Source organism: Halichoeres trimaculatus, unplaced genomic scaffold (assembly GCF_033239565.1).
Source record: "Halichoeres trimaculatus isolate MK-OKI-2021-1 unplaced genomic scaffold, fHalTri1.1 fHalTri1_scaffold_3, whole genome shotgun sequence".
Classification (NCBI taxonomy): Eukaryota; Metazoa; Chordata; class Actinopteri; order Labriformes; family Labridae; genus Halichoeres; species Halichoeres trimaculatus.
Window position 1 is genome coordinate 148,245 of NW_027437181.1, and position 23,759 is coordinate 172,003.

A 23,759-nucleotide genomic window follows, 5' to 3' on the forward strand; every position below is an offset into this window, starting at 1 on the left:
TCTGCTCCTTTCCTGCAGTTTAATCTGGATCATTGATGTCTTCATGAAATGGTAGTAACATGTTTTGGTCCAAAAAGCCAATAAATCAAGCACAGCAGCATTGTTTCCAGGCTCTCATAGCCCCTCTGTTCAGAACGCTCTGATTTAGTGGGCGTGGCCTTCATATGTAAATGAGCCACCGCTGATACTGCCCCGCTCTTCCACGTCACTGAGAGCGGCGCCACGAGCTCTGAGTGCACAATGTTTAGAAAACAGAGAAGCTCGTTTACCGTAACATTACAGGCTAAAACAACAGGCTAACTGCAGCTAAAGTTAGCATCCTGAAGCTAACACAGAGACAGGGGGGACACTGAGGAAAAGCTCTTCCATCTGCTCCACAGCACACAGCATTTAAAATACTCACATTTCCAGGGTCCCAGGTTTGTTGGAGGATGGTTGGTAATGCGCCTGGATTCAGGACCAGTCTATTGGCTAGCCCTCTGTTGGACTGTCCAAAGTTGGAAAAGCAGTCGGCCGTGAAGTGACTAGCACACACATGCTCAGTTTTACTGAGTGTAGCTGGAACATTTCCTGATAAATGAACTCTAGACACTTAGTCTGTCTTCTTCTGAGATGGGAAGCTTGAGCATGGAGCTATGTGGCTGTTTACAGCCAAAAACAGAGCAGTGATGGCTCTTCAACTTTGGGCAGGGAGGGGGACGGGGGTCAGGATATCTGATATTAGAGGAATGAGAAGTTAGCCCTAAATCGATGTTTCTGTCCTTTCTGCTAACGTGTCCTCTGCTGATCCTTCTGGGAACCTTTCTAACGCTCTTCTTTCCTTCAGACAGGGCTGTTCAAGTTTTCCAATGAAGAGTTTTTCATTCAGCCTTTGGAGAAGCCGAGCGCTGAGACCTCAGCTCCTCAGGCCCACGCCATCTACAAACGCCACGCGCCCCCTCCCCCCTCCAGTCCGATCACACGACCCGTCCCAGGGAGAGGAGGCGTCAACGGTACCTGTGGAGTCCAGAGTAAGTCTCCATCCAGCAGCTCTCAGACTTCAGTTTGACTCCAGAGAGTTTCCAGAGATTAAACTGTTTGTTTGTTATTCCTCAGTCAGGTGATCACTCTCAGTCAGGTGATCACTCTCAGTCAGGTGATCACTCTCAGTCAGGTAATCACACTCAGTCAGGTGATCACTCTCAGTCAGGTGATCACTCTCAGTCAGGTGATCACTCTCAGTCAGGTAATCACACTCAGTCAGGTGATCACTCTCAGTCAGGTGATCACGCTCAGTCAGGTGATCACGCTCAGTCAGGTGATCACTCTCAGTCAGGTGATCAGGTGATCACTCTCAGTCAGGTGATCAGGTGATCACTCTCAGTCAGGTGATCAGGTGATCACTCTCAGTCACGTGATCACTCTTAGTCAGGTGATCACTCTCAGTCAGGTGATCAGGTGATCACGCTCAGTCAGGTGAATCTGTGTTGCTGCTCAGGCTGAACGTGTTTGAAGCTGAGCTGAGTTATATTTTTGGGAGCAGTGACTCTTTTATCTAAAGTTCAGACCCAGAGCAGACTGAGGAAGCAGAGTGGCCATGAGGAGGCACAGACCTCGATGAAGAGGTGTTCAGAGGTCTTCACTTCCTGTCCGTCTCCCCCCTCCAGGTCCCGGTCAGGGTCTGGGCGACGCTGAGACGGAGCGGGAGCGATGGGAGCGCCGGCAGCAGAGGAGGAGGAAGAGGATTCGCCAACGCTCCGTCAGCAAAGAGAAGTGGGTGGAGACGCTGGTGGTGGCCGACCCCAAAATGGTGGAGCATCATGGGAGCAAAGCGGTGGAGAGCTATGTGCTGGCCGTCATGAATATCGTGAGTATGTGGAGATAAACATCGCTGTAACAGATCCAGATCCACGAGGTCCAACTCCACTTTCCAGACCAAACCAAACCATTCAGACGTGTGGAGCGTTCTGATTGGCTGTGAGGGATGGACGCACGTCTAAAGTCATATTAACATCCTTCATCCACGTCTCAGATTGTTAAATTCACACATTATGTGCTGTTTTTTTCAGTAAACTGAGCGAGAATTAAACACAATGAGACGAGGACGAAGGAAAAGACACAAGCTCAGTTTATGTTTTCACTCTCCTTCTTCATCCACGGCCTTTTCAGTGTCGCTTTGTTTTCTCATCCAATCCTGTGCATGTTTCCCTCACCAAGGTTAGTTATTGTGCTATGAGCTGAACACAGACAAAAGCCTTTTTCTACGGTGGCCAAGAGAGTCCACTGCAGAACACCTGCAAATGAGAAAACATCCTTTATGCTCTGAAAACACATAAAAAATAAATAAATACAGAAACTAACACGTGAAACTGAGAGAAACTGTTTTTTTACCGAGACACAGCAGAGAAACCAAAGAGAAACACCTGAGTGGGAGTTTCTGGACGTGTTGTCTCCACTCAGCACTGGTTACATAACAACAGGAAACTCATTTAACCTGATTCAGACTAATACATGAAGATCATCCTCCAGGATCATAACGATACCAACAGAGAATAGTTTGGCTGCAGCATAACACTAAATTAATTTATTAGTGATCAACTGTTGTTTCGTCAATAAATGAATTAATTAATCAGTGATTAACTGTTGATATGTCAGTAAATTAATTAATTAATTAATCAGTGATTAACTGTTGATATGTCAGTAAATTAATTAATCAGTGCTTAACTGTTGATATGTCAGTAAATTCATTAATAAATCAGTGATTCACTGTTGATATGTCAGTAAATTAATTAATTAATCAGTGATTAACTGTTTATATGTCAGTAAATTAATTAATTAATCAGTGATTCACTGTTGATATGTCAGTAAATTAATTAATTAATCAGTGATTCACTGTTGATATGTCAGTAAATTAATTAATTAATCAGTGATTCACTGTTGATATGTCAGTAAATTAATTAATCAGTGATCAACTGTTGATATGTCAGTAAATTAATTAATCAGTGATCAACTGTTGATTTGTCAGTAAATTAATTAATCAGTGATTAACTGTTTTTAGTAAATTGCTGAAACGGTTTCACAGTCACTTACTTTAAACATATTTCAGTTAATAACAGTCTTACATTATCTTCATGCTGTAACTTTAGCGTTGACATGCTAACAGAGTAACCTCTGGAGCCTGTGAGGTGATAACAGAGTTTTTTATGGTGGAATATTCCAGTATAATGTGATAAATCCTGGTGGTTTTTGGATGACTCTGTGTGGTTTGGACTGATCCAGCTCCTTCCTGCTCTCCTAAAGTTACAAACATTTTTCATCCGTCTCATCGTCAGCGTGAGTCCAGAAGCTGCAGTGTTATTACGACCTCCCACAGAGAGGTTTAACACACGACTCTGTGTCTGACGTTGATTAGCTCGTAGCTTGATCTTTCCCCCTGAACTGAGCCGGGTCGACGTCAGAGGACAGAGAGTGAGGAGAGGGGACGTTAGTGTCAGAGGACAGCGAGTGAGGAGAGGGGACGTCAGTGTCAGAGGAGCCTCAGATTAACTGACCTAACAGACAATAATACACAGAGGAAGCAGCCATTATTCCTCACATCCTCTGCTGCTCCCTTTCTGGACTCCTTCACGCTCCAGCTTTGAACTCCAAAGCCCCAAACGCTCCAGTTTTGTAAAAATAATCTTGCAAAGCATCAAGGGAAACAGGCTCTTAGCCCTGTCCAAACAATGAGTAACAGGAGCGTTTTCCTCCAGCAGCTGCTCCATTGTCTCATCACAGGCTCCGTCTGTAGCTGTCAGCTTCACACACACACACACACACACACACACACACACACACACACACACACACACACACACACACACACACACACACACACACACACACACACACAGCAGATCTCAGAGCCTTCTTAAAAATAGCCCCTGACTTCCTGTCACAGGCTGATTCTCTGCTCATCACTGAATCTTATCTTGGGTTGTTTTGGGTTTAGATTTAATCACGTGTTTGTGGATAAACAGGAAGTGAAGGAAGAAGCAGGAATCCCAGAAACAGCTCTTTCAGCCGTACAGTTAGCGTCGGTCCAGCAGGCAGCTTGAGAGGAAACACTAAATCAAAACTCATAATAATCTGGAAACAGCTGAAGCTTTATTTTTGTCCAACAACCTGAGAGGAAACGATAAGAAAGTCAGTCCAGCACCATGAACAACTCTGAAAGATGATTTTAAAACTCATTCAGCCTCAAAATGTGTCAGAAAGACGATCTGTGTGTGAACACGGCTACGACGCTCTGAGATCAGCTCCAAGTGTCAGGTTCGTCTGAATCTCCTCTTATGTAACTCTCACAGAGGAGGACATCTGTGGACGTCTGAGGATGCTCGGCCTGACGGTCATTAAACTGATCTGATCTGACCTGATCTGACCTGATCTGACCTGATCTGACCTGAGCTGATCTGATCTGATCTGATCTGATCTGATCTGATCTGATCTGATCTGATCTGATCTGACCTGATCTGACCTGAGCTGATCTGATCTGATCTGATCTGATCTGATCTGATCTGATCTGATCTGATCTGATCTGATCTGATCTGATCTGATCTGATCTGATCAGTCTATCAGTGTCTATCAAGGACAAACAGCCTCACTGACGTTGGCATGTCTGCCTGGTTTTATGAGGAAACTTCATTTCTCCCAGCACTGAGATGTTTTCAGATTTTGTTTTTCTGTATCTGAAGGTGGCCGGTCTCTTCAGCGACGCCAGCATCGGAAACGCCATCAACATCGTGGTGGTGCGGCTCATCCTGCTGGAGAAGGAGGAGGTAAGACCTGTTGGTAGCCCTGAAACCAGGTCTGTAGAGTGTTGAAGATATTACAGAGACGAGCTGAGGAGGGCGTCCCTGAGTCACCTGCAGACAGACTAAAAGCTGCTGTAGATGAGAAACAGAAACGTTTAGATCTTCTGAACATGAACATTTCTTTAATTCCTTCTCTTTCTCCTCATGCACACTCTTCTTATCGTTGTTTCCTTCTCTCGCTCTGAATGTGGCTAACAGGACGAGCTAAAGATCACTCACCACGCTGACAACAGCCTCAACAGTTTCTGTAAGTGGCAGAAAAAACTCAACACCAAAGGAGACGAGCACCCGCTGCACCACGACGTGGCCGTGCTGCTCACCAGGTGAACCACACGGAGAAAACACCTCTCTATCTTTTCTTTATTTCTTTTTCTTTTTTTCTTTTTTCTTTCTTTCTTCCATTTATCTTTGTTTGTTTCTTTCCTTCTTTGTTTCTTTCTTAATTTGTTCTTTTCTTTCTTTCTTCTCTGATGGGTGGTCTGTCTCTGATGAGTCGTCTGTCTCTGATAGGTTGTCACGGTTGGGTTGTCTCTGTTGGGTCGTCTCTGATGGTTCGTCTGTTGGGTCGTCTCTGATGGTTCGTCTGTTGGGTCGTCTCTGATGGGTGGTCTGTCTCTGGGTGGTCTCTGATGGGTTGTCTGTCTCTGATGGGTCGTCTGTCTCTGATGGGTTGTCTGTCTCTGATGGGTCGTCTGTCTCTGATGGTTGTCTCTTTTGGGTTGTCTCTGATGGGCTGTCTGTAATCCATTGTCTCTCTTACTGTGGTACCTTTACCTCTCACAGGAAGGACATCTGTGCGTCCATCAACATGCCGTGTGAGACTCTGGGTCTGTCACACGTGGCGGGGATGTGTCAGTCGCATCGCAGCTGCAGCATCAGCGAAGACACGGGTCTCCCATTGGCCTTCACCGTGGCTCATGAGCTGGGACACAAGTAAGGTTTCACTGCACACACACACACACACACACACATACACACACACACACACACACACACACACACACACACACACACACACACACACACACACACACACACACACACACACACACACACACACACACACACAGAGTTTTCCTCTGGTTTTTTAACATCAGTCACCTTGAACTCTTGGTTGAAGGATCTTCAGAAACTCTCTCAGCTGATGTTTCTCTCCTGAACAGCTCTGAGTGTCGCTGAGCTCAGTTTAGAGGCTTTAAATGAAAGAGTCCAGTCAGAGTAAAGAGCTGATTCACAAACACTGGCACTAACAGCCCTGAAAGAGTTAAAGTGGATTATGTCCTGTCTGCAAAGAGCTGCTGGGAACTGAGCCGCAGCATTTTGTTTGAACGAGCTGCTTTTAGTGAACTCGCTCCAGGAGAAAACTTCTGGAAAAGTCTCTGATCTGTCAGGGATCAGCTGCACGTTGGTGCTACAGCTCACCTCATGCTGTGCAGGATTTTAACAGATCAGACCAAAGGTTTGGACAGATCAGACCCTCAGGTTTGGACAGATCAGACCCTCAGGTTTGGACGGATCAAACCCTCAGGTTTGGACAGATCAGACCCTCAGGTTTGGACAGATCAGACCCCAGGTTTGGACAGATTAGACCCTCGGGTCTGGATTTATTGCCTGCTCGTCACATCAAGACTTTACTTTGATTTGCTGGAAGAAAACAGTGAACCTTTCCTTCCTGGAGATCCTATCAGAGGTTTTCACGTCTTCATCAGCGTCTATCAGCCTCTTAGTGACACATTGTGACATTTGTGCTTCATATGCTTTTATCTTTAATGAACAAATTTAGTTTGAAATGAGAGAAAAAAGATGAGGAAGATTTCTCAGAACATGAGTCACGTTTAAAGACTGTCTCAGGTCAGCTGATCCAGAGCAGTTTCCACACGGTGTTGATCCTTAATCATGTGTGAAGTGTTTCATTAAGTGTTGTGAGTTTTTTGGTTTGATTATTTTGTTAGCTCCATTTGATCAGTATGTGTTCAACTCTTCACGAGTTTGTGTGAACCAATGAAAACTCGTTAAAAAAGGAGCCAATACGGCTGAAACCTGGAGGTGCTGTTCCTGCCTCTAGCTGTGGATACACTCAGCAAATGTCACGCTGGTTATCTGAGACAGAGAGGTTACAGTGGCAGTCAGGCCGTCACTTCCATTTATCTGTTTGGTTTGATTTCAGTGGCAGCAGGAGATATCTCAGAGCGTCTCCCATGAGATCACAGCTTTTAGAAACCGAGCGTCAGACACAGTCAGTCCTTTACCTGCAGCTGTGAAAGAGGAAAGTGGAAAACACCAGTGATACTTTCTGCATTAACTCTCCCTCCTGATGCAGACCTGCTTCTGAGAGTAAATCACAATGACTGTAAACCGTGACTCTCATCAGACATTTTGTGTGAACAGAAACTAACTGCATGTGGTTATTCCAGCCCTGAGTCACACACACACACACACACACACACACGTCCTGACTGAAACACACACACCTGTGCAGAGAAACCAGCTGTGATGGTTGTGTCTCCATCGACCTGTTTGTATCAGCACGGCCTTTCTGATTGAACCACACGCTCCTCAGACTGATGGGAGGCGGCGGCGGTCAATAAGAAACACGGTGGTTATTGGCTTTGACGGCGCTGAGGTCTTTGGAAACCATCGAGTTTAAAACATCTTCTTTGTTCGACACGCGTCTGTTTGTATGAGTGGCTCCTCCCACTGTTCATCCACGTTCCTTTGAAGAGGAGCTGAACGCATGAGGAGGTGCTGGATTGACGTGAGTCCCCTGAGCACGTCGACCCCGGCCGTGTTTCCTGAAGAGAATGAGTTCACTGAAGCTGCAACAGCAGATTGACAGCTCCAGACCTGGAAATGTAAAAACAGACACGTGAGGCTGAGGAAAACCTCCTGAGCTTCTGGTTTTCATCCTCAACGTGACCCGAACAGAGCTGAGACCACGAGGAGTCAGAGAAACTGGGAGTGTTTTTAAGGCTCTGTGAAGACCTCACAGGTGATCTGAGAACAGATGCACTTCTCTATATTTGCTCGATCATAATCCACAGTCCAATCTGAGACCAAAACACAAAACAGGTTGTTTCTAAAAACTGTCTCCAGTGTCTGCACAGAGAGAGGTCCCTTTGACCACGCCACGCTGACAGAAACTTAGCAGTGAGACGCAAGATCTGCCCTTTGTCCCGAAGAAGAGAGTTTTTAGGATTAATTTTGTCAGCACTGGGGCAGGACTCAAAGAGAAGACGGGACAGAGAGCAGGAGAAACAGCACGTCGCGTCAGACAAACATCTGCTCAGTGAAACCACAGGAAGCTGAAGAGACTTTGTCGCTTTGCATCCTGGGAAAAGTTGTCTTAAACAAAGAAATGTCACGTTAAAGAGGATCAGCTTTCCCAAACAAATGCACGCCTCAGCAGAGTCACGTTTTTTTGACAGTGAGTGAAAGTGCTCATGGGAAATGGAGTCTTTATCCTGCTCATTCAGTCTGTCAGTACGTCTCCATCAGTGGGTTTAATATCAACAGGAACAGAAACAGACTCTGTTTCAGTTTTAGAGCGCAGGGTTTAGTTTAATGTCCTCAGATAATGATTCAGGTCAGATTCTTAAAAATCACTTCAGCAAACCTTTTTTTGTTAGAATATAAAAAATTACAGAATCCAGTTTAATATTTGGAGGATTTATTCACCATCAATCATCTGAGTAATACAATCCACATGACTTAAGTAGATCACTCTTCCAGCACCAAATGCACAACAAATGTTTTTATAATCTGTTTAAACTCAGTTTTATTATGTGTATTTATTATGTGTATTTATAATGTGTATTTATTATGTGTATTTATTATGTGTATTTATTATGTGTATTTATTATGTGTATTTATAATGTGTATTTAGTATGTGTATTTATTATGTGTATTTATTATGTGTATTTATTATGTGTATTTATAATGTGTATTTATTATGTGTATTTATAATGTGTATTTAATATGTGTATTTAATATGTGTATTTATTATGGTATTTATTATGTGTATTTATAATGTGTATTTATTATGTGTATTTAATATGTGTATTTATTATGTGTATTTATTATGTGTATCTGTGTATGAGCTCCACCCAGCGTCTTCTTTCTTACCAACGCCTGTTAAAGCTGCTCAGTCTTTTCTTTTCTTTCAGCTGATTTCAGTTTTCACACAGATTAAAATCTTTGCTGCTGGAGGAAAATAAGCGTCGTTCAGATCACACAGCGACAGCAAACACAGTCTTCATCTGGGAGTTCAGCATCCAGCAGTTTTTCTTTAGAGCTTTAATCCAAACAACAATAAAGCATCGACCAATTTATTTCTCTCCAGCTCTCAGAAAAACAGACCAAACGTTCAAAGCCCGGCTGTTTGTGCTCTGGCTCTTTGAGATTTCTGCAAGGGCTCAGTTAATCCTCAGTCATTTCCTGAAACGCGTTAATTAAAGAACAAATGATGAAGATCAGTTTTCTCTGGACCAGGCAGAGACCTGTTTATTCCAGCTCCTACAGGAAAAACCCTGAGGGTGGTTTCTGCAGCCGCTGAGCTCCGATCAGGGAGAGAGACTCATCCTCAGAGATCAGAGCCGTCAGGGGGCAGGTGGTAGACACCAGGGACCATCTGTTAGCTTAGCAGTTAGCTTAGCTGTTAGCCCCGAGGTAAGCCCAACAGATAGCCCAGCAGTTAGCCCAACAGCTATCTCAGCTGTTAGCTTAGCAAATAGCCCAGCAGTTAGCCCAACAGTTAGCCCAGCAGTTAGTCCACTAGTTAGCCCAACAGCTATCTCAGCTGTTAGCTTAGCAAGTAGCCCAGCAGTTAGCCCAGCAGTTAGCCCAACAGTTAGCCCAGCAGTTAGTCCAGCAGCTAGCTAAATAGCTAGCCCAGCAGTAAGGCGAGCAGCTAGCCCAGCAGATAGCCAAGCAGCTATTTCAGCTGTTAGCTTAGCAGTTAGCCCAACAGTAAGCCCAGCAGATAGCCAAGCTGTTAGCTCAGCAGTTAGCCCAACAGTAAGCCCAGCTGTTGTCCCAGCTGTTAGCTGAGCAGTAATCCCAGCTGCTAGCCCAGCAGTTAGCCGAGCGGTTAGCAGAGCAGTGCTAACGACCCCATGTGGTTATCAGCATCTACCTTTGTTTTCCTCATCACTGCCACACACAGGCCAGTCTGATCCAGTCTGATCCAGTCTGGTCCAGCATGGTCCAGTCTGGTCCAGCATGGTCCAGTCTGGTCCAGCCTGGTCCAGTCTGGTCCAGTCTGGTCCAGCATGGTCCAGTCTGGTCCAGCATGGTCCAGTCTGGTCCAGTCTGGTCCAGTCTGGTCCAGCATGGTCCAGTCTGGTCCAGCATGGTCCAGTCTGGTCCAGCATGGTCCAGTCCGGTCCAGTCTGGTCCAGTCTGGTCCAGCCTGGTCCAGCATGGTCCAGTCTGGTCCAGCCTGGTCCAGTCTGGTCCAGTCTGGTCCAGCCTGGTTTAGTCTAGTCCAGCCTGTGTTCACTGTTTGCTGCACACACATGAATCAGAGGTTTCCTGAGTGTGAGCAGCACTTCCTGTTGACAAAATCTGTCTTGTTTTCCTGTTTACTGTGACGTACCTGTTCAGGATCTGACCTCTGACCTCTGACCTCTGTCTCTCTGTGCTGGATCTGCTTCTATGTCGCAGCTTTGGGATTCAGCATGATGGCAACGGTAATGACTGTGAACCCATTGGGAAACGACCTTTCGTCATGTCTCCACAGCTCCTGTACGGCACCTCCCTGCCCCGGTGGTCGCGCTGCAGCCGCCAGTACATCACACGCTTTCTGGAGTGAGTGCCCACCTAACACACACACACACACACACACACACACACACACATACACACACACACACACACACACACACACACACTGCTGACTGACTGTGACCCCTTTCTTTGTTTGGATCCAAAGGTTTAGATGTTTGGGTTTGGTGTGACCCACTGAACAACTGAGCTCAAAAATCAGGGACACATGAACTTGGTCGATTATTTCCATAGAGCAAAATTACAAAATCCTCAAAGTATCAAATATTTTTCAGGGAGTCGGACCAGAGTTTGTTTGTCAGGAGTTTCCTTAATTTAAGGAACTTCCCTCGGGAAAAGAAACTTTCTTGTTTAATTTGATTAAAATAAAAGTATTTTTAGGTAAAAAAGCAAAAACTCCTGGTGAAGAATGATGAAGAGCAGCTGGGATCTACCAGTGGTCTCTGAAAACCTGGGACTGAGGCTCGGCTGAGAAACACCTGATAGCCAACGACATGCAGCCAAACCAAACCTCAGACGTCTCACCGTCTCAGCTGAGATCTGTCGATTGTTTGTTCAGTGGATGCAGATTTGACTGTTTTGGGCTCTGATGGTGTGAGGATGTCTTTCTACAGTTTCCTTTAGATTTGAGCTGGAGCGCTGTGTTTATGATCCAGTCCTGGGCTGTGAACTGAGGCTGTGCTGGGTTAAAGTTAATGAAGCTCCTGGGAGAAAGCTTCAGTCTGTGGGTTTGATGAGCTCAGAGCAAAGTGTGACAGTCAGCCTCTAAACTCTGCATCTTTAACACGTGTAGGTAGTAATTTATGACAAATATCAAACATGCTATGTGCAGCTGGGAATCCTTTCATTTCCTCACCTGGGACTTTGCTGCAGCTGAGGCGACAGGCGTGAAAAACAACGACAGGTTTGATGAATAACTGAAGCTCCTTCCTGAGGGATCTGTTTGGGTCTGACTCTGATTCTGACCCGTTAAAATCCTCTCTGGGGATTTCCAGCTGCTTGTTTTATATCTGCGAACAGGCTGCGGTAAACACACGTCTGATTATGTCACATTTCAGGAGCGTTGCTTGTAAAGTCGTGTTTTTCACCTCCTGCTGTTGGTTTTTCAGATTTCTGAACCTTTGTTAAGTTTTTATAACGTCCTGACCCGAGGGCAGAGACAGCTCAGTGTTCAGCTGCTGTGGGAATATCTGAAACTACCTGAGACAGAGTTTTCAGAGCTGCTGAGGCTGCACGTGCTGTTTGATGACGTCTGTCTCCAGCTCTTCATACGTCTTTAACTCCACAAACTGAATATCTTCATCCCTTCACCGAGACAAACCACAGCGACCTGCTCTGAGATGACGCTCCTCTGTATTTTCCTCTGGTTTCTTCAGGTTTGTCATAAAGAAGCTGAAAAGTCACATTTTCAAAGACTTTTCCAGGGGATGAACTTTGACCTTTGTGTTTGAAGCTCCTTCATGTGATGTGAGCGCGGTGACACGCAGCAGCAGGAAGACCAGGGTTCGTTTGTTTTCATGTTCCTCACGCACAGACTGAGGCTACAGTCAGAAACAAACACGCCCTGATACGTACCAGTCCGTTCATCCACCGCAGCAGAGCACGCCACTCATCCACTCATCCACTCATCCACTCATCCACTCATCCACTCATCCAAACCCCACTCATCCAAACCCCACTCATCCAAACCCCACTCATCCAAACCCCACTCATCCAAACCCCACTCATCCTCTCATCCAAACGCCCAGCTGCGGCTGTCAGAGCTCGGTCTGTGGACCTGGTTCACCATGACGTGTTGTTGAATGTCTGGAATAGTTCCCTGCAGTTGCCCCAGTTTCAGCACAGAGCATCTGGAATCCATTCAGTGGGTGTTCAGCTCCTGCACGGCGTCTCAGCTCCTGCCCAGCTCCTGCCGCGCTGCTCCTCCACGGCGGCGCTGCTCCTCGACATCTGCAGAAAAAAGAGCCGGGGGCGAAATTTACACTCGTGGGAGATCACTTCACAAAGGCTGCTGCTGTGTGTGTGTGTGTGTGTGTGTGTGTGTGTGTGTGTGTGTGTGTGTGTGTGTGTGTGTGTGTGTGTGTGTGTGTGTGTGTGTGTGTTTTAATTAAATAGCAGACAGGGAGCTGTGTCGACACGTCGTATACTCTGTACCTCAGTTTGGTCTGGCCTAAACCAACTGTTTACCGACTGTTTGTTGACTGTTTACTGTCTGCTAACTGAATGTTTGCTGACTTTTTACCATCTGTTGATTGTTTACTGTCTGATTGCCAACTGTTTGCTGACTGTTCACTGTCTATTTACCATCTGTTGATTGTTTGCTGACTGTTTGCTGTCTGTTAGCTGTCAGTTATTTGACAGGAAGCTGTAAGTTTGCTGACTGTTTGCTGTCTGTTTCTCGACTGTTCACCGTCTGTTTCTCGACTATTCGCTGTCTGTTTGCTGTCTGTTTGCTGTCTGTTTGCTGTCTGTTTGCTGCCTGTTTACTGACTGTTTACTGTCTGTTTACTGACTGTTCACTGACTGTTTACTGTCTGTTTGCTGACTGCTGTCTGTTTGCCTTCTGTTTGCCGACTGTGTCCTGTCTGTACTGCTGACTGTTTGCTGACTGTTCGCTGTCTGTTTCTCGACTGTTCCCCATCTGTTTCTCGACTGTTCGTGTCTTTTTGCTGTCTGTTTGCCTTCTGTTTGCTGTCTGTTTGCTGACTCTTTGCTGTCTGTTTGCTGCCTGTTTCCTGACTGTTTGCCTTCTATTTGCTGTCTTTTTGCTGCCTGTTTACTGACTGTTCACTGACTGTTTACTGTCCATTTGCTGACTGCTGTCTGTTTGCTGACTGTTTGCCGTCTGTTTCCTGTCTGTACTGCTGACTGTTTGCTGTTAGTTTGCTGTCTGTTTCTCGACTGTTAGCTGTCTGTTTCTCGACTGTTCGCTGTCTGTTTGCTGTCTGATTCTCGACTGTTTGCTGTCTGTTTGCTGACTGTTTACTGTCTGTTTGCTGACTGCTGTCTGTTTGCTGACTTGATGCTGACTGTTTGCTGTCTGTTTGCTGACTGGATGCTGACTGTTTGCTGTCTGTTTGCTGATTGTTTGCTGACAGTTTCCTGTTTGTTTGGTGACTATTTGCTGCCTGTTTTGCCTGCTGTCTGCTGTTTGTTTGCTGCCTGTTTACTGACTGTTTACTGTCTGTTTGCTGCCTGTTTACTGTCTGTTTACTGACTGTTCACTGACTGTTTACTGTCTGTTTGCTGACTGCTGTCTGTTTGCTGACTGTTTGCCTTCTGTTTGCCGTCTGTTCCCTGTCTGTACTGCTGACTGTTTGCTGACTGTTAACTGACTGTTTGCTGACTGTTCGCTGTCTGTTTCTTGACTGTTCCCCGTCTGTTTCTCGACTGTTCATGTCTGTTTGCTGTCTGTTTGCTGTCTGTTTGCCTTCTATTGCTGTCTGTTTGCTGTCTGTTTGCTGACTGTTTGCTGCCTGTTTGCTGCCTGTTTGCTGTCTGTTTGCCTTCTTTTTGCCTTCTCTTTGCTGTCTGTTTGCTGTTTGTTTGCTGACTCTTTGCTGTCTGTTTGCTGCCTGTTTACTGACTGTTTGCCTTCTGTTTGCTGACTGTTTGCCGTCTGTTTCCTGTCTGTACTGCTGACTGTTTGCTGTTAGTTTGCTGTCTGTTTCTCGACTGTTAGCTGTCTGTTTCTCGACCGTTTACCGTCTGTTTCTCGACTGTTCGCTGTGTGTTTGCTGACTGCTGTCTGTTTGCTGTCTGTTTCCTGTCTGTACTGCTGACTGTTTGCTGTTAGTTTGCTGTCTGTTTCTCGACTGTTTACCGTCTGTTTGCTGACTGTTTACTGTCTGTTTCCTGTCTGTACTGCTGACTATTTGCTGTCTGTTTGCTGACTGTTTTCTATCTGTTTGCTGACTGTTAACTGTCTGTTTCCTGTCTGTACTGCTGACTATTTGCTGTCTGTTTGCTGACTGTTTTCTGTCTGTTTGCTGACTGTTTACTGACTGTTCACTGACTGTTTACTGTCTGTTTGCTGACTGTTTACTGTCTGTTTGCTGACAGTTTGCTGACTGTTTACTGACTGTTTACTGACTGTTTACTGTCTGTTTGCTGACTGCTGTCTGTTTGCTGTCTGTTTCCTGACTGTTTACTGTCTGTTTCCTGTCTGTACTGCTGACTGTTTTCTGTCTGTTTGCTGTCTGTTTGCTGACTGTTTGCTGTCTGTTTGCTGACTGTTTGCAGACTGTTTACTGACTGTTTGCTGACTGAAGCAGCTGTGGCTGTTAATCCTGTAGAAGATTAATCATTTTATTTCTGGATGAACTGAAAGTTCGACAGGTGGAAAATCCAGCGTTTCTAAATCAAACCAAGTCGTGGGAAGTCGGCCTGACTCCAAACATCAGCATGAAATCTGATCCAGATCCTCCACATGGACCTGAGTGTCAGACAGCAAGAGCTCAGTGGATGAAACAGACAGACTCGCTGACAGCAGAGACAATGGGCTGGGTTTAAATCCTGGTTTTCCTCACAGAGACTGGTGGAAAGAGTTGGAGACTGGTGGAAAGAGTTGGAGACTGGTGGAAAGAGTTGGAGACTGGTGGAAACAGTTGGAGACTGGTGGAAACAGTTGGAGACTGGTGGAAACAGTTGGAGACTGGTGGAAACAGTTGGAGACTGGTGGAAACAGTTGGAGACTGGTGGAAACAGTTGGAGACTGGTGGAAACGGTTGGAGACTGGAGGAAACGGTTGGAGACTGGTGGAAACGGTTGGAGACTGGTGGAAACAGTTGGAGACTGGTGGAAACGATTGGAGACTGGTGGAAACAGTTGGAGACTGGTGGAAACAGTTGGAGACTGGTGGAAACAGTTAGAGACTGGAGGAAACAGTTGGAGACTGGTGGAAACAGTTAGAGACTGGTGGAAAGAGTTGGAGACTGGAGGAAACAGTTGGAGACTGGTGGAAACGATTGGAGACTGGTGGAAACAGTTGGAGACTGGTGGAAAGAGTTGGAGACTGGTGGAAAGAGTTGGAGACTGGTGGAAACAGTTGGAGACTGGTGGAAACAGTTGGAGACTGGTGGAAACGATTGGAGACTGGTGGAAACAGTTGGAGACTGGTGGAAAGAGTTGGAGACTGGTGGAAAGAGTTGGAGACTGGTGGAAACAGTTGGAGACTGGTGGAAAGAGTTGGAGACTGATTGAAACAGTTGGAGACTGGAGGAAACAGATGGAGACTGGTGGAAACAGTTGGAGACTGGTGGAAAGAGTTAAAGACTGATGGAAACAGTTAAAGACTGGTGGAAAGAGTTGGAGACTGATTGAAACAGTTGGAGACTGGTGAAAAGAGTTGGAGACATATTGAAACAGTTGGAGACTGGTGGAAACAGTTGGAGACTGGAGGAAACAGTTGGAGACTGGAGGAAAGAGATTGAGACTGGAGGAAAGAGATGGAGACTGGTGGAAACATTTAAAGACTGGAGGAAACGGTTGGAGACTGATGGAAAGAGATGGAGACTGGTGGAAACAGTTGGAGACTTGAGGAAAGAGTTGGAGACTGGTGGAAACGGTTGGAGACTGGTGGAAACAGTTGGAGACTGGTGGAAACGATTGGAGACTGGTGGAAACAGTTGGAGACTGGTGGAAAGAGTTGGAGACTGGTGGAAAGAGTTGGAGACTGGTGGAAACAGTTGGAGACTGGTGGAAACAGTTGGAGACTGGTGGAAAGAGTTGGAGACTGATTGAAACAGTTGGAGACTGGAGGAAACAGATGGAGACTGGTGGAAACAGTTGGAGACTGGTGGAAAGAGTTAAAGACTGATGGAAACAGTTGGAGACTGGAGGAAAGAGTTAAAGACTGATGGAAACAGTTGGAGACTGGTGGAAACAGTTGGAGACTGGAGGAAAGAGTTGGAGACTGGAGGAAAGAGATGGAGACTGGAGGAAAGAGATGGAGACTGGTGGAAACATTTAAAGACTGGAGGAAACGGTTGGAGACTGATGGAAAGAGTTGGAGACTGGTGGAAACAGTTGGAGACTTGAGGAAAGAGTTGGAGACTGGAGGAAAGAGTTAAAGACTGATGGAAACAGTTAAAGACTGGTGGAAAGAGTTGGAGACTGATTGAAACAGTTGGAGACTGATGGAAACGGTTGGAGACTGGTGGAAACACCTCCGTCAGTAGTTGGAGGAGTTGAAGCTGTTCCAGATAAAGCTGCAGCTGTGAAGCATTTTGCACCTTCAGTCAGGCCCACTTCCTGAGGCGGCAAACAGCCTCAGCCTGGAGCCCGGTGCGTAACGTTGGATGTTCTCGTGTATTGATCCCTGACTCTCTTTGAATCGGTCGTGGAAACGGTTCATTAAACTCTCGAACACTTCGGGGACGCCGGCTGTGACAAAGGCTGCACCAACCCTGGTTTGGCCCCAGAGGTGTTTCAGAGCGGAGCCACTCATGGAGAAGATTTTAATTGGTGCGGCTCAGTAAACAGAGAGGTCCTCTCAGATCCAGGATCCTGTTTTTAGAAACACTAGAAAATCCCGGAAACCCCTGAACCTGGTTTGGCTCTTCACCGTCGATACGCTCACAACTCAAAGAGAGAAAAGTCTGATTCGTTTTCTAAAGAGAATCATCTCAGAAATCTGACGACTGGTCATTGTTTGGTCACACATCATTTACACAGAACAGCCCTTTAACCCTGGATGAACACCTCCTCCATGAAGCTGCTCTGCCTCTCTCAGCTCACTGTTCTTGGTTTGAAGCTTAAATCTGTGCTGTTTAGAGTCGCTCTAACCGCTCCATCAGCGTTTCATCCAGTACGCAGCCTGAGAAACTCTTCACCACAGCAGACGGATGCAGCAGGTCAGAGAGCGTTGGTGTGTGCAGTCCTTACGGAGAGCAAAAGCAGGCAGAACAGAAATGTAATGAGCCTGTTGCTGTAACCAGGGATCGTCTGTCAGAGAGTTTTTAGTTTCTCAGACTCAGATATCTGCGTTACAGCACAGCTAACGGTCTGAGCTCCTCCACCAAAACCTTCAATCTGAGGAACAAACTTAACAAAGGACGTTTTTAATGCGAGGACGGAGCTGACAAACTTTCTGCGTCTGTGTTTTACTCAGGCTGTTGAAACGCTGATGAAAGCCTTGGGCTGAAACCTGTTTTTTCTTCAAGCTGCTGCTTTTTTTTTCCAAAGTTTGAACTTTATTATTTCTGCCACGGTCTCTTCTTTGTCTCAGCACCATCTGATTTTATCAATCTGATTCGAGGTCTGCTCTTTGATTAATAATAAAACGAAGAAACTGGATTAATTTGTTGTTGAATGAAAACTTTCAGATAGAGAGGTTTAACGGTCACGTCTCAGTGTTTTAGAGATAAAAATCACTCATGAAGGATTTTTTCCTTTACAAAGAGCCAGAGTTTGATCAGAGTTCATTTCTGCGTCTCCTCGCTGCAGGTTTTCAGTCTCAGAGTTAATTTCTGTTAGAGCTCCAGGTCAAACCTCACATCTTTAATCCAGCACAGGTCATCTCCTCATTCACTGTTTCATCAGCTGCTCCCCGATTTCCTCCACCAGCGGTTTCAGAGCAGAAAGTTTCATCTTGACGCAGACAGAGCGATCATGTTTTCTGCAGATTTAACTTCCTGAAGCTGTTTTTAAACGTTTTTTTAACCTTCTCCTCTCCACACACAGATCAGTGCAGCAGAGCGTCTAACTCTGAGACTGGACGTCAGATTTCTGCAGCGAGGTTTAACGTGCGATGGAAATTACTCTCACACACTCTTCACTTTGATGGAGAGATCAGAGCCTCGTCACGGTCCCATTGATCCTCTCGTTATGGAGGCTCACACAGAGACTAATTGACAGCGTGGAAGAAGTGAATGTTTAATCAGTGAGGCAAGATTAAACCTGTGTTCTCCAAGGCTGATACCAGACTTCAGGGCATGTGGAGCAGGAAGTGAGTTTTAGTTTCTCCGTTTGTTGTTGGTTTCACACCTCGCTGCCATCGCTCCGTCTATAAACCGAGCTCTCAGTGGCTGAAGAGCAGGACGGGTTAATCAGGCTGAGCGTGGGAGTGTTTCTGAGCTGTTTGTGTAAAGAGACTTTAAATCTAAACTGGATAAACGTCTAAACCTGATCTAAGGATGAATCTGATCCTCCTCTGTCTGCGTGAGGAAACACAGAGTGTTAAAGGCGTCTGCAGCGCGTTGCCTTCAGCCTGAGATCATCATCACTGGGACTGATGTTCGGAGGAATTAACCCTGATTAAAGGACCAAGAATTAAACCCTCTGCTGTACTCCATCCTCTGGAGGTCAACGACCAGCGAGGGAAGTGGTCATATGATCAAAGCTAACGTCAGCTGATTCCTGAGGGTTAGTCTAGCTGCTCTTTATGTCTCTGTCAGCGAAGCTTTCATTACGCACACAGCAGGGTTCAGCGCTGTGAAGTTCAGCTCTGTGAAGTTCAGCTCTGTGGAGTTCAGCGCTGTGGAGTTCAGCGCTGTGGAGTTCAGCGCTGTGGAGTTCAGCGCTGTGGAGTTCAGCGCTGTGGAGTTCAGCGCTGTGGAGTTCAGCGCTGTGGAGTTCAGCTCTGTTGAGTTAGCGCTGTGGAGTTCAGCTCTGTGTCTGTGGAGTTCAGCGCTGTGGAGTTCAGCGTTGTGGAGTTCAGCGCTGTGGAGTTCAGCGCTGTGGAGTTCAGCGCTGTGGAGTTCAGCTCTGTGTCTGTGGAGTTCAGCGCTGTGGAGTTCAGCTCTGTGGAGTTCAGCTCTGTTGAGTTAGCGCTGTGGAGTTCAGCTCTGTGTCTGTGGAGTTCAGCGCTGTGGAGTTCAGCTCTGTGTCTGTGGAGTTCAGCTCTGTTGAGTTAGCGCTGTGGAGTTCAGCTCTGTGTCTGTGGAGTTCAGCGCTGTGGAGTTCAGCTCTGTGTCTGTGGAGTTCAGCTCTGTGCAGTTCAGCGCTGTGGAGTTCAGCTCTGTGTCTGTGGAGTTCAGCGCTGTGGAGTTCAGCTCTGTGGAGTTCAGCTCTGTTGAGTTAGCGCTGTGGAGTTCAGCTCTGTGTCTGTGGAGTTCAGCGCTGTGGAGTTCAGCTCTGTGTCTGTGGAGTTCAGCGCTGTGGAGTTCAGCTCTGTGTCTGTGGAGTTCAGCTCTGTGTCTGTGGAGTTCAGCGCTGTGGAGTTCAGCTCTGTGTCTGTGGAGTTCAGCGCTGTGGAGTTCAGACCTGTGGAGTTCAGACCTGTGGAGTTCAGACCTGTGGAGTTCAGCTCTGTGCAGTTCAGCGCTGTGGAGTTCAGACCTGTGGAGTTCAGGGCTGACCCCTCTCTGAGGTCTGTGTGTAAACAGAGGCTGACTCCTGATGTCAGAGTCCAGACCCTCTGAGGCTGAGTCCAGACCCCTATAGAGGAAACTCCTGTCAGCCTGATGTATCTGAACCTTTCCTCTCAGCTGTCTCAGGTGTAGCTCCGTGTGACGATGCTCTCATCATTAGTTTGTTCATTTCATCAGCCTCAGGTTTGGAAATTGTGTCATCGTGAAAATTTTCAAATTTGTCTGAAACTAAATCTCCTTCTGTCATTTCCACAGCGTGAAAACATCATCATGAGCTTAAACCATAAAACTGCAGAGAGAGAAAAACTTTGACACAAAAGCTGCTCAATAAGAGACTATTCTAAATTATCTCTCCTCTCCTCCTCCTCCTCCTCTCCTCCTCCACTCCTCCTCCTCCCCTCTCCTCCTCTCCTCTCCTCCTCCTTTCCTCTCCTCCTCTCCTCCTCCACTCCTCCTCCTCCCCTCTCCTCCTCTCCTCCCCTCCTCTCCTCCTCTCCTCCTCTCCTCCTTTCCTCTCCTCCTCTCCTCCTCACAGCCGGGGCTGGGGCTGGTGCCTGGACGACCCCCCGGTGAAGGACAAGCTGTCCCTGGACCTGGTGCTCCCTGGGGTCCTGTACAGCGCGGCCCATCAGTGCCGGCTGCAGTACGGTCCAGGCTCAGTGCTCTGTGACGACATGGACGTAAGTCTGTCCCTACAACATCAGATTTATCAGCATGAGAGGATGAGAGAGTTTACAAACACATCAGCTGATCACCTGCTGATCACCTGCTGATCACCTGCTGATCACCTGCTGATCACCTGCTGATCACCTGCTGATCACCTGCTGATCACCTGGTGTCCTCAGACGATAAACGGACAGGTGAGGTTTGATGTGGTCCAGCTCCAGAGACCACACAGGTTCATTTTTACACATGCAGAGCGTTTCCTGGAAAGAGAAGCTTGATGCAGCGTGGACTCAGTTTAAACAGCAAACACAGGTTTATGAGGATCCTCAGGACGGGACGACCACAGCAGCAACACATCCAACAAGACAGGAAGTCCTGACCGTCTGAAAAACATGACTTCCTGTGCTCTCCTTCACCCCGAGGCTCCGTGCTCAACAAAAACACACAGAGATAAAAACAATCATTTCAAATCAGGACGATGGTCAGAAACTGACCTCCAACCTCTGACCCTCTGACCTGAGGGGGAGGAGTCAATATCTGAGCCCACGTCCAGGTGACCTGTTGACCCCCCACCTCGACCTGACCACAACAAATCATTAGGTATGAAAAACCTCCAGGGCAAAGTGAGGCATCACCTGAGAACTTGATGGAAAACAGGTCCAGAAAATAAAATGAAATAAAATAAAATAAAATAAAATAAAATAAAATAAGATAAAATAAAATAAAATAAGATAAAAATGAAATAAATAAAATAAAATAAAATAAAATAAAATAAAATAAAATAGATCAAAGTGAATATACTAACGCTGCTCAGGGCTAAAAATAAATTTTTGCAGAACAAATGAAAAACTCTTTTCCTGATGAGCTGTTGTGTCGTGTTGACCTTACATACGGTACATGTTAGTGTGTCTTTTCTGGCTCAGCCTAGTGGTCCAGGTTTTGGCTGGTCCAGGTTAGACTCCAACCTGTGGTCTCTCTCCCTCTAACACACCCTCACCCTGTGAGGTCTCTGTTGGCGAGTGCTCTGGGGGGCGGGGGTATGGTTTTTGGAAGCTGTGAGTCAGGAGGACTCTGATTACTCTGTGGGATTGTTGGAGCTGCCTGATGGGCTTCATGTTTGAGGATTTAGGGGTTTTCCTCAGTGGTTTGTTTGTTCTTATATGAGAAACATCCGGTGAGGGATGGGGGTCCAGATAAACCTCTCAGCAGGGACAGACCAGCTGGTTTTTGAAGCCCTGCTCTGCATTAACTCTCTGAGTGTGACTCTGAGTCACTGTGACCTTTGCTGTCGCTCTAAAAGTTCATCTCTGCTCTGAGAATCAATGAGACTCAGCTCTTTCCTCTGGGTCATCGGTTCAAAGCTGCAAGGAGACAAGTCAGGCAGACTCAGCAGCTCATTGATTTAAGTTAGACCCCATGATCCAAACTGAGAGACACTGAGAGACACTGAGACACTGAGAGACTCTGAGACACTAAGAGACACTGAGAGACACTGAGACACTGAGAGACACTGAGACACTGAGAGACACGGAGAGACTCTGAGACACTGAGAGACACTGAGACACTGAGACACTGAGAGACACTGAGACACTGAGACACTGAGAGACACTGAGAGACACTGAGAGACACTGAGAAACACTGAGAGACACTGAGAGACACCGAGAGACACCAAGAAACACTGAGAGACACTGAGACACTGAGAGACACTGAGAGACACTGAGAGACACTGAGAGACACCGAGAAACACTGAGAAACACTGAGAAACACTAAGAGACACTGAGAGACACTGAGAGACACTGAGAGACACTGAGAGACACTGAGAAACACTGAGAGACACTGAGAAACACTGAGAGACACTGAGAGACACTGAGAAACACTGAGAGACACTGAGAAACACTGAGAGACACTGAGACACTGAGAGACACGGAGAGACTCTGAGACACTGAGAGACACTGAGACACTGAGAGACACTGAGACACTGAGACACTGAGAGACACTGAGAGACACTGAGAGACACTGAGAAACACTGAGAGACACTGAGAGACACCGAGAGACACCGAGAAACACCGAGAGACACTGAGACACTGAGAGACACTGAGAGACACTGAGAAACACTGAGAGACACTGAGAGACACCGAGAAACACTGAGAGACACTGAGACACTGAGAGACACTGAGAGACACTGAGAGACACTGAGAGACACCGAGAAACACTGAGAGACACTGAGAAACACTGAGAAACACTGAGAAACACTAAGAGACACTGAGAGACACTGAGAAACACTGAGAGACACTGAGACACTGAGAGACACTGAGAATCACTGAGAGACACTAAGAGACACTGAGAGACACTGAGACACTGAGAGACACTGAGAGACACTGAGAGACACCGAGAAACACTGAGAGACACTGAGACACTGAGAGACACTGAGAGACACTGAGAGACACTGAGAAACACTGAGAAACACTGAGAAACACTAAGAGACACTGAGAGACACTGAGAAACACTGAGAGACACTGAGAGACACTGAGAAACACTGAGAGACACTGAGAATCACTGAGAGACACTGAGAGACACTGAGAGACACTGAGAGACACTGAGACACTGAGAGACACTGAGACACTGAGAGACACTGAGAGACACTTAGAAACACTGAGAGACACTGAGAGACACTGAGAGACACTGAGAGACACTGAGAGACACTGAGACACTGAGAGACACTGAGACACTGAGAGACACTGAGAATCACTGAGAGACCCTGAGAAGCAGCATGGACTCAGTAAGAGCTGAATCTGAGCTTTAAAGCTCTGTTTCATTTTACACCATTGGGCCATGAAACGTAGAAGAGAAAGAAACAGATTTTATTTCCACTCCCCCTGAGTTCTGTCTCTGTGTTCTCAGTAAACTCTGTAAAACATGTGAGGATCAGGTCTGGATTTCTAGAAGCTGCAGCATTAACACGTCATCTTTCCTTTGTTTCTTTAAGAACGTGTGCAGCACTCTGTGGTGCACCGTGGGAACAACCTGCCACTCCAAGCTGGACGGGGCCGTGGACGGGACCAGCTGTGGGGAGGACAAGGTGAGTCTGAACCTCAGCAGCAGGTTTTCAAAAAGTGTCTTCTAACTTCTCAAAACACACCGCTCTGAAACTACACGAGACCTTAACGAG

General features: G+C 46.5%; 1 protein-coding gene across 1 annotated transcript in view; it reads left to right on the forward strand.

Moving 5' to 3' along the window:
• The window catches only part of adamts7 (a disintegrin-like and metallopeptidase (reprolysin type) with thrombospondin type 1 motif, 7), a 59,194-nt gene that overhangs the window by 8,505 nt on the left and 26,930 nt on the right, over nucleotides 1–23,759 (forward strand). The window contains exons 3-10 of the mRNA XM_074666339.1: nucleotides 827–1,010; nucleotides 1,647–1,846; nucleotides 4,713–4,796; nucleotides 5,031–5,155; nucleotides 5,616–5,765; nucleotides 10,494–10,637; nucleotides 20,460–20,604; nucleotides 23,577–23,669. Of these exons, the coding sequence (XP_074522440.1) occupies nucleotides 827–1,010; nucleotides 1,647–1,846; nucleotides 4,713–4,796; nucleotides 5,031–5,155; nucleotides 5,616–5,765; nucleotides 10,494–10,637; nucleotides 20,460–20,604; nucleotides 23,577–23,669 (1,125 nt within the window). The remainder of the gene's footprint in view (nucleotides 1–826; nucleotides 1,011–1,646; nucleotides 1,847–4,712; nucleotides 4,797–5,030; nucleotides 5,156–5,615; nucleotides 5,766–10,493; nucleotides 10,638–20,459; nucleotides 20,605–23,576; nucleotides 23,670–23,759) is intronic.